We start from the raw sequence: 17,386 nt of genomic DNA on the forward strand, positions 1-17,386 counted from the left end.
GGCTTTATAGTGGCTTTATAGGAGCTTTATAGGAGCTTTATAGGAGCTTTACAGTGGCTTTATAGGAGCTTTATAGGAGCTTTATAGGAGCTTTACAGTGGCTTTATAGGATGCTTTTATAGTGGCTTTATAGGAGCTTTATAGGATCTTTATTGTGGCTTTATAGGAGCTTTATAGGATCTTTATTGTGGCTTTATATGGGCTTTATAGTGGCTTTATAGGAGCTTTATAGGATCTTTATTGTGGCTTTATAGGAGGCTTTATAGTGGCTTTATATGGGCTTTATAGTGGCTTTATAGGAGCTTTATAGGATCTTTATTGTGGCTTTATAGGATCTTTATTGTGGCTTTACAGTGGCTTTATAGGATCTTTATTGTGGCTTTATAGGAGCTTTATAGTGGCTTCATAGGAGCTTTATAGGATCTTTATTGTGGCTTTATAGTGGCTTTATAGGATCTTTATTGTGGCTTTATAGGAGGCTTTATAGTGACTTTATAGGATCTTTATATGGGCTTTATATGAGCTTTATAGGGTATTTATAGGAACTTTATAGGGGCTTTATAGGAGCTTTACAGTGGCTTTATAGGAACTTTAGAGGAGCTTTATAGGGGCTTTATAGGAGCTTTATTGTGGCTTTATAGGAGCTTTACAGTGGCTTTATAGGGGGTTTACAGTGGCTTTATAGGAACTTTAGAGGAGCTTTATAGGGGCTTTATAGGAGCTTTATTGTGGCTTTATAGGAGCTTTACAGTGGCTTTATAGGGGGTTTATATGAGCGTTATAGTGGCTTAGAAGGGTGTTCAGACTTAGATAGACCACTAGACTAACCACTAGTTAGAACTACTGTAGATTGATTGATTGTATTTGACAATTTCATGAAGAAAAAAACCCAACTCTTACCAGGGCAGTGAGTGCATACATAAACTAAAGATCAGGAAAACACAATAAAGCCCCAAGGCTTATTTCTATTGAGGTCCCTTTGGAGAAGGTGGGGGAGGTCTGGGGAGGGCTGGGAGGGGTCAAGCCGGAAGATCTGTCATGGCGAGAAGGATACAAAAACATGGAATCAATACAATAATACAATACAATCATCACCAGTACCTACGCTCAGCAAGTTATTCACAGTAATAAAAACATAAAGTACTACTTCAGTACTTCACTGGACAAGGCCTGTCTAACACCACTTTGGTCCAGTTTAATCTTAAAAGAACGATATTGCAGTTTACACCCGAATTGCAAAATCTGCTGTCCTCATCGTTCGACTTAAAGGAACACGCCAACTTTTAGCGAAATTAGCTTATTTGCCATCTACCCTGGAGTTAGACAAGCAGATACATACCCTTTTCTTCTCTGTGCATCCATTAGGCTTAGGGAACAGCTGCACCGTTAGCCTAGCTTAGCATCATTCACTGGAAGTAGGTGTGCCAGTGTAGCCTAGTTCCCAACAGTCACGAAATACACTCCAAATACAACTCCAAAATGTTCCTGTAAACATGTTGTGACCTGTGTATTTACCAAGTGGAGAAATAAAATAAAAATTAGATATTTTCGTTTTTTAAGCAGATATATACGGTACTCGGAACGATTTTTTGCAGACCCCAGAGCTGACGCGTACTGTACAGTATACTTACACAAAGGCTCTCACACTAAGATTCACACAAAGGTCACAGACTGTTTACTGCGTCAAAGCATTCCTGTGTTTACATGGCTTTAATCGGTTGCAGTTTTTGAAATTGCCGTCAACCCAACCCCCCCAATTTATAAGTAAGCCCAGCTGGGAGGACACTCCATCCTCTATTTCACTTCTCCCTTCATCTTTCTCATCTCATCCTTTCATCTCTCTCCCCCTTTCAGGATGTGAAGGATGGAAGCTATGAGAAGTGGAGGGTGGAAAACTCTTGGGGAGATGATCGGGGGAACAAAGGTGGGACACACACACACACACTCACTGTGCCTCCTTCCTATCTCCTTCCAATCTATACCTTGTGTCCTCTGTCTCATCTACTGCCACGTTACATTGTTAGGTCCTGATAAAAGTCTATATTGAGGAGGCACTGTAAAGGTGACGACAGCGACTTCAAATATAAAAGAAAAACAATTATGTACAATGCTCCCCATTCAAAGAGATCAGGTCTTGTTAGTCCCCGATATCAAATTGGCGGCAGAGTGAATAGACTAAAACATGTACTCACCCCTCTCTCCTTCCCTCTCTCCCTCCCTCCCCCCTTCTCTCCCTCCTCATCTCTTTCTCACACCACTTTGTTCGGGTCTAATCCTGTGTCTTCCTGTTTAGGTCTATTGAATTAGGAACAAGATTAGATGGAAGATAGTCCCCTGTGTTGCTGTGTTATGAACTTATAATTGGCCAGGCCCTGTTACACACACACACACACACACGCGCACACACACACACACACACACACACACACACACACATACTGTAGATACACATAAATACAGACATGCACACACACACACACAATCTGTCACACAGAGCTGTTTTTCCCTTCCATTTCCTCCTAGACACAGCAGGTACTGTAGGCTGAACACCTCTGACCCAGGCATCCACCTCATCTCTCTCTTTCTCCCTGTCTCTCTGTTTCTCCCTCTCCTTCTCTTTCTCTCAGTCTCTCTCTGTCTTTCTCCCTGTCTCTCTCCGTTTCTCCCTGTCTCTCTGTCTGTCTCTCTCTGTCTCTCTCACTCTGTTTCTCTTTCCCTCTCTCTGTCCCCACCCCCTCCTGCATATCACTCCATCTCTCTTTCTCTCAGAGCTCAACATTCCAGTGCAGATTATTGAGAAGTGTTTTGATTCCGCTATGCACTTATTTCCACTTTCTGGCAGCGCGCACACACACACACACACACAGTCTCACACACACACACAGTCTCACACACACAGTCTCACACACACACACACACTCACACTCACACACACTGTTTGTTTGAACCTACATATGATATAGGCCGATGGGAAAACAATTGAAAACCCCTGCAAATGAAATGTGTTTCACGCATCTTATTCACATAAACATTGAGCAGATGGGGAGGAGGTCCACGGACAAGTTAATAAAGTTATTGAAAACAAACGGTGGAGGTGACGTCGGTGAGGATGAGAGGCCGTGTTTGTTTGACAGCTGGAGAGAGAGAGAAGAGAGGGAGAGAAGAGAGGGGAGAAGAGAGTGCAAAGAGAGGGGGAAAGAGAGAGAGAGCATAGAGAGGGAGAGAAGAGAGGGGAGAAGAGAGTGCAAGGAGAGGGGAGAAGAGAGAGCAAAGAGAGGGAGAGAAGAGAGAGCAAAGAGGGGAGAAGAGAGAGCAAAGAGAGGGGAGAAGAGAGAGGGCAAAGAGAGGGGAGAAGAGAGAGAGCAAGGAGAGGGGAGAAGAGAGAGAGCAAGGAGAGGGGAGAAGAGAGAGAGCAAGGAGAGGGGAGAAGAGAGGGCAAAGAGAGGGGAGAAGAGAGAGAGCAAGGAGAGGGGAGAAGAGAGAGAGCAAGGAGAGGGGGGGAAGAGAGAGAGCAAGGAGAGGGGGGGAAGAGAGAGAGCAAGGAGAGGGGAGAAGAGAGAGAGCAAGGAGAGGGGAGAAGAGAGGGAGCAAGGGGAGGGGAGAAGAGAGAGTGCAAAGAGAGGGGAGAAGAGAGAGCAAAGAGAGGGAGAGAAGAGTGCAAAGAGGGGAGAAGAGAGTGCAAGGAGAGGGGAGAAGAGAGAGCAAGGAGAGGGGGGAGAAGAGAGAGAGCAAGGTGAGGGGAGAAGAGAGAGAGCAAAGAGAGGGGAGAAGAGAGAGAGCAAGGAGACGGGGGAGAAGAGAGAGAGCAAGGAGAGGGGGTAGAGAGAGCAAGGAGAGGGGGGAAGAGAAAGTGCAAAGAGAGGGGAGAAGAGAGAGATCAAAGAGAAGGGAGAAGAGGGAGAGCAAGGAGAGGGGGGAGAGAGCAGAGAGGGGGGGGGGGCATGAAGAAGTTGAGAAAATTGAGATGGTGTAATTAAGGGAGAGGGGAAAAAGATATATTTAGATGAGTTAAAGGACCACTTCAGCCAAAAATTATGCTTTGTATATCAATTACTTACCATGTGATGTCTTGAATATGGACAACATGTAAACAAACAATGTTTAAAAAAAAATTAAGCAAATGGTCAATGTTTAAGTAAACTATGTGGCCAATAGTAGTGTGATGTAGTTACACTGGTACGGTCCTTTGAGTAAATATACCGTAAATAGATGAGATAAGTAAATATAAAAATAAATGGATAAGATAAGTAAATATAATTAGGTCAATTGTAGGGAATTTGGATTTTAATAATTAATTGGAATCCGTCTGATCATCTGACAGCTGATTTCTAGATGATCATAGGTTAGAATTGGAATTATATTACTGCCTGTTAATTAAATAATATGTAAATAAATAACGGAGTAGTTTCTGGGTAAAGACGTAACATCGTAGATATTACTTATTCCTTGCATGAAAAAGAGAAGTTGACCCATCTCAAACCCGCCCTCCAATCACAACTGCGATGGGTCAACTGGAAGTGTACGTGTCACAGCCTCGGTCCAGAGAGCAGTGAAGAAGTGATACAGAAGGAGATAGAGTCTCAAAGTAACTGGAGTAACGAGGGAGGGGGAAAAAGAGAATGAGAGCATGAGGAGGTGGAAGTGTCACAACCATGCTGCAGAGAGAGGGAGAGTGTGTCTGTAAAGTATCCAGGGGGTCTTTGAATGTTTCTCCGCCTCCCTCTGGATGAATCAGGGCCGTGATAGTTTGGCCTCTGCGTTCCCTAGCTGTCCGAGCCCCAACGCGATGGCTAGATTGATTGTTATGGCTCTGTGCTCACCGCACAGCTCATACTTTTACACAGTTTTAGACAAATATTTGCCAACAGGCTCTGAGGTATTCCATTTCACTTTGACAGAACATTTACGGGCCTGACGCAGCCTCCCGAACCCTTGTCATGAGTTGTATTTAAGCTGTCTTTATGAGCTTTCTGACATGGTGAGAGGGAGCATTGTGTTATTTCGCACCAATGTTATATTTCCCTTGTTAGGAGATCATATTACCGTTGACAGGGAAATGTGTATTTATATGGTTGAGGGTCTAGATGTTGATGTCAGGGAAAGGATTAGGAGGGAAAACATAGAAGGTGAGTTTATGTTGTTATTAATTACATTTGTATGTTATCCATTTCCTATCCCTTAGCACTATTCCCCCCCCCCCCCCCCCCCCCCCCAAAAACAGAATAATTTCAGGTAACTAATAATTTCACTGGATATATATATAACAAATATTGTTATTGTTTTTCTTTTCTTTTTTAAACCGATACCGATATTTTCCGATATCACGTTTTACTGCCGATATCGGCCGATAATATCGGTCGGCCGATAATATCGGACATCCCTACTTACAGTAGATTTCATTCACAGTCTTTGCTGCCCTGTAATGGATGTATGACTTGGCCATAATAATGTAATTTATAGGCCTTATATTCTATATCCATATTTCAAATCGCATGTGTCCGGATGGCAAAATTCAGTACTGTATCTACAAATACCCCTGTAAATCATCTGTCCTTTGTTAATTTCCAAAAGTGGGTCGCGGGGCCATTTTGAGTGGGTCGCGGATGTGTGCATTTTTTTTTAATAATAATGTTTATAAAAAAATGGGGTTTGACAATATGGTTTGATCCCCAAGCGTTAGTATCCTGGAGAAAATTGGAAGAAAACATAGTAGCCCCACATAGACTGAAGGACATAGCACACACTAAACTACCAATCAAGTACTGTGAGCGGAAATTTGGCCCCATAATTACCCATGCGATCCGGATATGGCGTGAAACACAAAAAAAATATCCTAACCCACAAAAATGGCACAATCACACTCCCTTATTCAATAACAATGCACTCTTAATTGAAAAACGTCCTATAAGATTCCCTATATGGGAAGAGCAAGGCATACACTCACTAGGGGATGTTTTTAACAACCAGGGTTTTTGTAGTTATGGAGAAATATGCACAATATTTAATCTCACCGAGTCCACATGGCTTTTTTACATACAGTTAGAGCTATGTTTGAAGTCTCACGGTGTTCCCTTAGACATACCAGTTGAACACCACAGATACCACAAATTCTTCTATGAAAGAGAGACATCGAGAGGTTTTGTATCAGGTTTTTATTATCAATTACTAACGTCCTCGTATGAAACCCTCCAACTAGACTGTCTGGAGGAGGGATATACCAGACCTGGAAAGTGACTTTGATTGGCAAGGAGCATGGGCAAATGTCCGTCTTACATCAAGGAACCCGGACCATCAACAAATCAATCTTAACTATATTCACAGGACATACTTGACTCCTATAAGACTGAACAGAATGGGTCTCAAACAAGACTCAAAATGCTCCCAATGTACAAATGGAGACGAAGGAACATTTATGCACATGTATTGGGACTGCCCACCAGTTAAGGCATTCTGGAAAGATGTGACCCATCAATTATCAAAACTCGTATCTTGGAATATACCAGTACACCCCTCTGTATTACTATTGAATGATGTTTTTGAGTTTGCAGTAAATCCACAGCTAAAGAGATTGGTTTTATCGGGTATCACAGTAGCTAAAAAAACTGATCGCATCACGCTGGTTTCAACCGGAAAAAATTTGCCGGAAGGTTTGGTTTCTTACATATCTCGATGTGATTTATCAAGAAATATCTACAGCAAGAATTCTGGGACTCAACTAATCCAAAATGTCAATGTGGTTAGAAGTGGTGGAGAGAATAAAAGCTAGCTTATAATGGTGGTGTCTGGTTAGGAGTGAGGGATAATGGAGGTACTATCCAAGGAGGGGTCCGGGAGGGGGGGGTTCGAGCTGGAGCATATGTGTGTAGGGTTTTAGATAATAGGTATTAGGAGTATATCCTGTATAAGACATTGGTACAATTGGTAATTTCGTTGGATATACACTGTATACGGTAAAATATTATTATATACTTTTTTTTGTTTTCTGTTACTGTACTTGCATGTCATTTTAGCCACCTTAATTGTTAGTTTCATTATGCATTGTGTGTTGAGTACTGACTTTTAACAATTTTGTTTTGCAATAATAAAAAAATAAATAAAAAATGTGGTCTTCTCAAGATCCAAAAACACAACTACGATAACCTATATATTTAAACTGTAAATGGTTCAAATATTGAAAGGGTCGCAGGATACAAGCTTCTTGAACGCCTTATCCGGGCACATCTTAACCCAGTCATTGACCCCCAGCTGCCCAAAGAACAAGCTGGTGACCATCCTGTGCCAAGACTGGTGCCGTCTTCCTGGACCTCACAGCTGCCTACAACACTGTCTGGCTGCGTGGACTTATGAAGCTTCTGGAAACCACCCCAGACAAGCACATAGTGAGCTTCATAATGGAGATGCTGAGCAACCGCAGCTTTCGGCTATTCACTAGCAACGGCCAGCAGGTTCAGAAAGCTTGAGAACGGAGTCCCTCTGGGCTCAGTAGTGGCACCTATGCTGTTCAACATCTACATTCATGACCTACCCGCACCAAAATCAAGGAAGTATGGCTATGGAGATGATCTGGCCATTCTACTCAGAAAACCATGCTGAGATGCAGTAGAAGAGGGCCTTTCGCCAGATATGAACATCCTGTCCTCATACCTGAAGAATTGGCGCCTCAAGCTCAGTGTTGACAAGACCGTATCAACAATGTTCCATCTTTACAACAAAGAAGCGACACGCGAAATGAACATCATGGTTGACAACGCCCGGCTACGGTTCCATAGCGTGACAGAGCACTGTCATTTAAACTAGGGCTGCATGATTTTGGGAAATAATCTAATTGCGATTTTTCTGACATATTGCGATTGCGATAAAATTTGCGATTATAAAAAAAATAATTAACAGCCCAACACAGAGGTTTATTGTAAAATGCAGCTTGCATCTGGCCTACGCGTGGGTCTTTTCGGGACACCAAGCCTGAAAATGTTTATTTTTACCTGGGAATCGATACCAGTACCCAACGGTACCTTTTTTTCTGTACTTTACTCTCCCTCTCTGAAGTCTAAACTTCACAACACACAATCTAAAACCACTTACCTCCCTCTCCCAAACCGATCTTGTATCTCAATGGGACTTCCTGGTTAAATAAAAAAATAAAAAAATTTGATAATTGCATCATTCCAAATCACGATTTCGATTTAAAATCGATTAATCGAGCAGCCCTAATTTAAACAACACCTGGACAGTGTCAAGGCAAAGACAACTGCCCGTGCCGCACTGATACGCCGTCTAGCCGGCACCACATTGGGAGCCACCACAAAGACACTGCGTATTTCCACCAAGGCTCTGGTGTTCTTCGCTGCCGAGTACTGTGTAGCCCCCCATGTCAGAAACTGCCCTCAACACCGCCCTACGGACCGTCTCCAGGTGCCTGCGAGCCACCCCAACAAACGACCTACCTGTCCTCGCTGGTATCGCTCCAGTGGAGGTCAGACGAGAAGCAGCCACGCTGGCTCTTGCTCGAAAGGCACAAACGAGTGGATCCCACCTCCTCCACAAGATCGTTACGGAGACACTACAGCGCATGTGCCTCAAGTGCCGGCTCCCCTTTGTCACACACGCCCAAGAACTGCTCCACACAACACCAACTGACACCTCCATGGCCTCCAAGGCAAGATGGAGGGACCAGTGGAAGTATGCAGAACCATCCAGGCTTCACCACTACGTTGAAGATCCCACAGATGTTCTTGGCCAGCATTTTCCCCGAAAGCAATGAACCCTCAACCGCCTGAGGACAGGCGTAGGACGCTTCGGAGCAAATGGGGTCTCGTGGACAGTGCCCACTGCGAATGCGTGGACCCATTACAAACTATGGAACACATAATAAGCAGCTGCCCCAAACACCGGCCACCGAATGGCGATCGTGGTCTAAATGACCTGGACGATGACATGTTGGACTGGCTTGCCGCAACGAAGCTGAAGGTCTAAGGACATACGCCAGAGAGAATGAAACGTCCTCAAGCAACAGGAAAATCGATACGCGAGGCCAGTAATGCTATATAACTATATGAGGTTGAGTTACATGACATATAAAAATAAACAATTAAAACACAGATGAATATAAAAAAAACAATTCAAAGGATGGGTTAAAACCATGGCCTAAACTGACCACAGGTCAGCAGACAATAGATGATGATTCCAGGAAGTTGGTGCACTAAAACAAAAGGCTGACTTTCCAAGTGCAGGCTGTGCACAAGGGACCTTAACTCATTGGACGCCAGTCACGAGTATAGTCGGGTTAACTCGCCGACGCTTGAGCGCCAATCACGAGTATAGTCGGGTTTTAATCGTTATTTCTTTTATTAGCGATATCCATTCATTTTCATCCATCCAACCTGATCGTTGGGAATGGGTCTGAGCTCGCAAAAGGGCAAATACCGCCGCCTATCGTCTCCCGGATGGTATTGCACATCATTGGATTGGATTGGCTGGGACTGTGCATCCAAAAAAAAAGTCCGGCCCGGGTTTTGCTTCTCGGGCATGCAGTATCGTTGTACCACGTTGACTGGGGGGACTGGGAGCAGTGTGGATTATGTGTTTTGGACTATAACGTTGGATCAATGGACGCGATCGATATTTGGAATGGCGATCAGGAATTGTATTAATCTTTTTGCAGAACATCTGATGTGAGGTAAGGACTCTGTTACCAGTATTGGGTTAATCAGATGTTCATCACGACGTGTCTGTGTGTGTGCGTGCCGTTGGCGCTGAGCAAGGCACGGATAAGCGATTTTTCAGCCCGCTTATGTATCGTGCATAAGGACACATATACTATCGATAATCTAGCGTTTATTTGAAAACGATTCATAAATCAGCCGAAAAATTACAACGTGTTTTGTGTATTAGAAATCTCCAAAACTATACTCGTATTCAAAACGGTATAAAATGTACCGATGAAAAAACAATCCGTTTCGTACATGTTGACTGCAAGCAAGTCATTGATACGCGATGGGTGTATTTGACCCATAGCCATAATTTAAGATATATTTTAAGCACTCGCAAATTTCCCCGTCCTCCCATTGATTAAAGCGGTGGTGTGCTAGCCCTAATATGGGGTGGCGATCAATGAGTTAAGCATGAGCCAGTCATTATAGCAGGTTAGATAGGGTCCAAAGTTAAGTAAACATAAGTTAGCTGGCTCCGTTTCTATAGAAAAAGCCAATTTTAGTCAGTTTGCTGACCAGATCTATATGGTATGTAATATAAACTTCTCATTAAGCTAGATTCCAAGACATTCATATTCAGTAACTCTCTCAATGTTAGATCCATTCCTAGTGGATATATGCATGCCATCATAATCAGTATGTCTGGCTCTAGTAAGCTGCATAAACTTTGTTTTATCTGTATTAAGCAGCAGTTTAATGTAGATGAATATGCGCATCCCATAGAGCGTAAAAGATGGCTGCAGGTTCTCAATGGCTAGTTGTACAGAATTAGCAAAACAATGCACAATAGTGTCATCAGCATAAAGATGGACTTGACAACCACTCGATGAAGAGACGATATCATTCATTGAGATTGAGAAAAGGACGGAACATAAAATGTATCCGTGCAGAACTCCTGTTGCAGACAAGAATTCAGACTGGACACTCCCAGACTTCACACACTGGAGTCTCAAATAATTCTGAAACCAATCACAGGCCTTTCAATCTAAACCAATATTACATAACCTTACATAACCTAAGAGCAAAGGATGGTCAACTGTATCAAACGCTTTGGACAGATCCACAAAAAGAGCAGCACAATGTGTCTTGCTGTCTAAAGCGGATACTATATTATTTGTAATTAATGTAATGGCTGAAATGGTGTTGTGACTGGCTCTGAAACCAGACTGGTGTGGACATAAAACAAAGAGTAGAAAGAAATGCCTTGAGTTGGTTGTTTACCAGACATTCCAGGGTTTTAGCTACCGGTAGGTAAGATAACTTTATTAATTAAATGTAAGATCAATTTAAGTAATTCCTATGACCACCTTTATGTAATGGGAATAGGTGTGCCAATTTCCAGATATTCAGGAATACACCTGTTGAGATAGAAAGATTGAATATGTGTGTTAATTGCTCTATGATAAATGGAGCAGCCAGTTTCAGGAATAAATTGATCCGATTTATCCTCAAAAAAAAAAAAATTATATATATAATACTTTTTTTTTGCACTACCTATCTTTGTGAAAGTGGCTTCTCAGCTCTGGTCCAGCTGAAGACAAAGCAGAGGAACAGATTGGACATTGAGCATGACCTCAGAGTTGCTTTGTCTACTACCATCACCCCAGACTTTGAGATTCTTGTCAGGAGCAAACAACATCCCATTAGTTCCCTGGGATGTTAAGCTAAGAAGTCTGCTAAGAAGCATAATTATTATTATTTTATTTCATTGGGTTTTTTAGCCCTAGTTGCACTTTTGTTGCACTTTTTGTGTGTTTATTTCATATTTTTAACAGTGCATGAAAGATTGTCTATTACTGCAAAAAAAGAAATTTTGAAATAAATCATAGTGGTTAAAAAATTTGGGTCGCGACTTAATGACAGGAAAATGTTGGGTCCCGAGGCTAGACCAGTTGAGAACCACTGATCTAGATGTCCCTAGATAACAAGCATGGTTTTATTCACCATCAAAGATGGGAATTTCTTTTAATCATTTATATTCTCCTTTCGTTCATTACAATTTACTCAAGCATAGTAACAGACACAATATTTCTGACACTGGGAATACTGACGTCCATAGATGTCCCTAGATACCAAGAACATGCTAATGGACCTTGTAGAAGTGGAGCAATCTTGGGTATGTACTTTTAGGCAAATCTTCTCAAAATATGGCTAGGGCTTAAGAGGTTAATAGGTTCTGGATAATTTAAATCTTTAAACAATTGCTAATATAATCAAATCACACTTTGAATTGGTGTGAAGAGGTTTTAGATCTACGTGGGTTAGGGCTGGTGCCCAAATGCCATTTTTTAGGGTTCGGACATTCGTGTTTCTGAACGAATAAAAAACAAGATTCTGGCCTACATCCCTCTGTTCCAAGAAAGGACAGACGGTACATCTGCTGTCCCTTCAAGACAAATAATGACACATATACACGCACGCACGCGCGCGCACACACACGTGCGAGCACAGTCACTGTGCCACCCAACACGCGTGTTCCGGGAAGAAGACTCATACCGCATGTACACACAGAACCAGGCGCCACGCCACCTAACAATTGCGTTCTTGGAAGAACAAACCCATGCTCCCTCCCGCCGACTTGTTTTGAGCTGCGGCACGTTCCTGCGGTCGCCGTGACGTCACCAATAAGTCAAGTTGTCAGCGGGGGTGATGCTCTCGTTTCTCAAGTCCTCTGACAAGACAGAAGGAGAGAGAGAGATCTGGTGGACAGCTTTGTTACACAAACTGAGGCAGAACAAACTACAGGCTTCACTCTCCTCCCAGTTGTCTTCCAGCTCTCCATATGTGTCCGTATACACAGTATTAGATGTGCTCTCCCACTATGGCCGCTAGCCCTTGTACTGTACTTATCATAAAACACACACACGTGTGCGGGCGGGCCACGCACACTTCGTTTTGATTAATTAATTCGGCATGAGGCCACATCCTCCTCCAAAAAAGGGATTAGGCTAATCTAGCGCCATTTCCTCCAGTGTAATACCAACGGAACATAACCATCCTAATTCTGTCCAAACTAACCCACACACAGACTTACTGAAAGACAAATACCGCCTGTGTTATTTGAGGACTGTATGTGCGCCATTCTCCTCCCACTATTTAGTTTTTATCAGGGTCGGGGTTGACAGGCGATAGCAGAAGTGTGGGACTCTCCCATCGCAGGGTGGAGGAGTGCGAGATGTTAAGGGTGGGGGTCCAACTTTCTCCCTCTCCTGCCTGTTGAAACAATGGACCGTAGTGCCCAGGGCACTGATTGAGAACACTTACAATACATAAACACGCATGCAGTGACTGACTGACCCCGAGACACACACGCACGCACTCTCTCTCACACACAGACACACACGCACGCACTCTCTCTCACACACAGACACACACACACGCACTCTCTCTCACACACAGACACACACGCACGCACTCTCTCTCACACACAGACACACACACACGCACTCTCTCTCACACACAGACACACACGCACGCACTCTCTCTCACACACAGACACACACACACGCACTCTCTCACACACAGACACACACACACACGCACTCTCTCTCACGCACAGACACACACACACGCACTCTCTCACACACAGACACACACACACACGCATGCACACTGTTTTAGACCTTCTGTGAAAACTTATTTTCAGCATGCTTCCCATTATTCATGCCATGAAGTAGTCTACTCCAGCCAGCCAAGGATTAAGTTTGGCTTGTTTTCCCATCCAATCAAAGAATCTTGTTTGGTCTGAATAAATAGCTAATTCTTTAAGGCTTTACTACTTTCCTTTTTGGGAGCAAAAAAACAAAAAAGAACAAGCTAAGAACATCTCGTTACTGTGGATGAGATATTTGTTCTCGAGTGCGAAGGTTTACGATGTGTACAAAGCCATTGTATGAAAGAAGCACTCCTTACAATGTGTATTAAGACTGGATGTTTGTGTGATAAGTAATCAGCTCGTACAGAGTGCAGTGTTTCCCATACATATAATTGTTTGTAGTGGCCAGCCACTAATATGAGAAAGGCCCACCACATTACCCCAACAGATAAAATAACATGCTCAGTCATTATGTTTACACCTCTTTTTGATGCTAAACTCCATGTCCCCTCCACTCTGTCTCGGCCAATACTGACTAGTAATTGTTTAATTCATCTTTTATTTGCTCCCTACATAAAGCTAGGTACAAGCTAAACACTCCCAAATCTGAAGGTCCTTGGATCGGGTTCCAAAAGCCACTGACTAACCCATCTACTGTGTCTTATTAGTCTGACTGTTGATTGGTTCTCTCTCCTGTCCGTCTCTATAGGTTACCTGATCATGACTGATGAGTGGTTCTCTGAATACGTGTACGAGGTGGTTGTAGACAAGAAGTACCTCCCCCCAGAGGTTTTGGAGGTGATGCAACAGAAGCCCATTGTACTTCCTGCCTGGGACCCAATGGGAGCCCTGGCATAACAAGGGAAACCCAGGTCTCAGCCCTACGCCTGGTCTGTTTGATTCCGCCCCACCTGGTTTCACCTCTCCAATAGAAACCCTGCCCCCTCTACCCCAACAGCCTGTTCTTCTAGACAAAATAATAAAGATTTTGTTTTCTTTTTTACTGGACTAGCTTTCTCTCTTGTCTGAGTTTGTTTTCTTGCACCGTTACATGCATGTACACGATGGCAATACAGTAGGCAAGGGGATTTAGCCTGCCTTTCTTGAATCCGGAAATGGAGAAACATCACCAGAGCCGAGACCAGCAGACCACCACAGACCTTCAAGAACCACTTCACCAAAGCGGATTTAGTATGTGTATAATCAGTCTTGCAGAAATAATTTGGCTTCAAAGTGAGATGTGGATTTGTCCTCTTGAGTCACGTCCCTCTGGAGGACACTCATTCCAGCGTTTGTCACAGCCTAGTAAAAAGTCTTGCATAAAGCCTGAATGAATGAATGAATCGTTTATTTCCGGTCTTTGTGTGGACCTACAAAAATAAAAATCACAAATGTACACATTCAAAGCAAGCTCACACACAAAATCCAAACCCAATGACCGAAAAAAGGAATAGGCTGAAGTACATGCTTATTTTTGCCTATCCTTTACAATTCTTAAAACGAAATATATTTTAATATAAAAGAAATAACTTAAAATATGCTGCAAGTTATATTAAAAAAATAAAATAAAAAAGTTTGATGTTTTACTCAAAACTACTCCTGGATTATTAGATTTAAAAAAAAATTAAACTTCCCTGAGAACTACACAACTTCAACCCATCACTAAAGCTATTCCATAGTTGAACTCCCAAAATTGAAATGCATCTAGCTTTTACATTAGCCTCATGGAGAGATATTGTTGGAAGATATAGTTTACAAGTTTGTAAGTTGTTTTGCATACTTAGATCAGTGAATATGGAATTTAAGCAATTCACAATAAAAAAATTTAAAAGGCCATTATCTTTCTTGGAGAATCAATTATACAAAGGCCTGAGACAATAAATAGAGTTCAGGTGTGTTATGGGTGAAATGTCCCTTTAATCCCATGATGATGTGTGCTGTACCTTAGGACTGTTTCTGAATGAATTATTCCATATTGTGACAACCAGTTGCTGTATAATTGTTGCTTGTGTTGTGGTATATTGCAATATTTGTGTTTGTTTTTTATAAATTATGTTTTTGTAGATTTTTACTACCGGGCAGTCCGGGAGAGAGAGAGTAAGAGCGGGGCGGAGACATTCGGCGAAGGACGGCGGGTCCGGGAATCGAACCCGGGTGGGCCGCTTCGCGACGCAGCGTGTTACATGGTTCGCCACTTGGGCGACCCTGTCTTTATTTTTTACTTAATTATCTAACTTTAGTTCAGACATCTCACCAATGTTTATTTTTTTTTTATCATTGAAATATCTGCCCACTCAAACGCTCATAGCCTACTGGTATTTTTAATGAAGGTGCAGTACATACTGTATAAGCACACCACCAATCCAGGTCACTGTACCATCGTCAAGTCAAAAATGGTGGTTCAATAAATCGTGAATTTTATTGATCTAACTTCAATACAAAAGCCTTGATTTGTATGAAAATACGATTTTAGATCGGGCCTGCTCACAGTAAGTGGTTGTTGCCATCCTACCGTACGCTGGACTAATACAAGGTCATCAACCCTCTGGCGTACACCACCCTGGCCTACAGCCCGTTGTCCCGATGAAAACATTCATGCCCTGAGCTTGACACCACTATCTTTCAAAACAGCCTATCTCTTTGTACACTGCTGTGGAATCCCAGTCAAATATGATTTATACCTACAATAATATATCGTTTAAACTTTTACAACAAGTGCCCTTTCTCCATCCCTTCCTCTTTCAGGAGGCTTTCCTAGGTCAGCCAGAAACCTTTCTATATACAGTATGTGTGTGTGTCCTGACTGGCCAGTGCGTGGAATGTTGAAAGCCGGAAGTCAAATTTCAAACAGTACATACTTTCGTAGAGAACAACAGTCACGTCTGAGCCGGAGAACAGGGCTATAGTTTATGTGCCTCCTATATGGACTGATTCAAATCGTTCGAACTCTTCCTGCTTCCAAACACTCCTCTGACCCCAGAGTGTGTGGCCAATCAGCTGACTTATAACCTCCTGACAGAGCCCTTAGAACAGGAAGTGCCAGCTCAGCATGCAGGATCAACCATTACGTCTGTTGGAAAGGTTCACTTGCTGGTCGGAGGTGTTCAGGAGGCCATGGAAACGACTGATTTCTATTGGGAGGACGAAGCGCTTGTAGAGGCAGTTCCTTGAGTACAAGTAGGTGAAGGAGTGTCTTTAGAAACGCTTGTAAGAGAAGTAAAAGTACTCATAAACCCTCTTGTCAATCCCAGAATGAGATTGCTAATTGACCTATCTCAAACTCTCACCCTCTTTTTATTTTCTTGATTCTAACAACTGAAAGCAACATTGGTGGAATGAGGTAGTGTAGACTAGAGTAAGGTGGGTAGAGGCTTACTGTGACCCCACTGTCGGAGGTAGTTATGCTGACACAAATACACTACACACTGACTAGTCTACTGGCTGAATGGTACATATGTACTGTAGGCTGCAACAGTCGGAGCCATTTATTACCAGGTTGGAGTGATGACACCATGTTGTGGCCACCTTATAGTGAGTCATAAGACCATTGACAATTTTTTTTATCTTGCTGTCCAAACTCTAGAGGTAAAAGGACTGGGGTAGAAGAAGGATGGCATTGTATGAAGACGAGAGGAGAGAAGTGTAGATGGGACACAGAGGGCAAAGCACCAGTGATTGCTCTAAACTTGACCCTGGTGTTCCCCCAGCTGTTGTTGAGCCTGACCCTGCTACTACTCCTCTCACCTGTTGTTGAGCCTGACCCTGCTACTACTCACCTAGTGTTGAGCCTGACCCTGCTACTGCTCACCTGGTGTTGAGCCTGACCCTGCTACTACTCCTCTCACCTGGTGTTGAGCCTGACCCTGCTACTACTCCTCTCACCTGTTGTTGAGCCTGACCCTGCTACTACTCACCTGGTGTTGAGCCTGACCCTGCTACTACTCCTCTCACCTGTTGTTGAGCCTGACCCTGCTACTGCTCCTCTCACCTGTTGTTGAGCCTGACCCTGCTACTACTCTCACCTGGTGTTGAGCCTGACCCTGCTACTACTCTCACCTGGTGTTGAGCCTGACCCTGCTAC

At 43.1% G+C, this 17,386-nt stretch overlaps 1 protein-coding gene across 1 annotated transcript in view; it reads left to right on the forward strand.

Annotated features, from left to right (window-relative positions):
• Nucleotides 1-14,313, forward strand: part of blmh (bleomycin hydrolase) — a 66,547-nt gene extending 52,234 nt beyond the window's left edge. The window contains exons 11-12 of the mRNA XM_084316848.1: nucleotides 1,855-1,924; nucleotides 14,015-14,313. Coding sequence (XP_084172974.1) covers nucleotides 1,855-1,924; nucleotides 14,015-14,163 — 219 coding nt within the window. The 3' untranslated portion in view covers nucleotides 14,164-14,313. The remainder of the gene's footprint in view (nucleotides 1-1,854; nucleotides 1,925-14,014) is intronic.
• The last annotated feature ends 3,073 nt before the right edge of the window (nucleotides 14,314-17,386 follow it).

The sequence above is a fragment of the Notolepis coatsorum genome, assembly GCF_963971535.1.
Source record: "Notolepis coatsorum genome assembly, chromosome: 1".
Classification (NCBI taxonomy): domain Eukaryota; kingdom Metazoa; phylum Chordata; class Actinopteri; order Aulopiformes; family Paralepididae; genus Notolepis; species Notolepis coatsorum.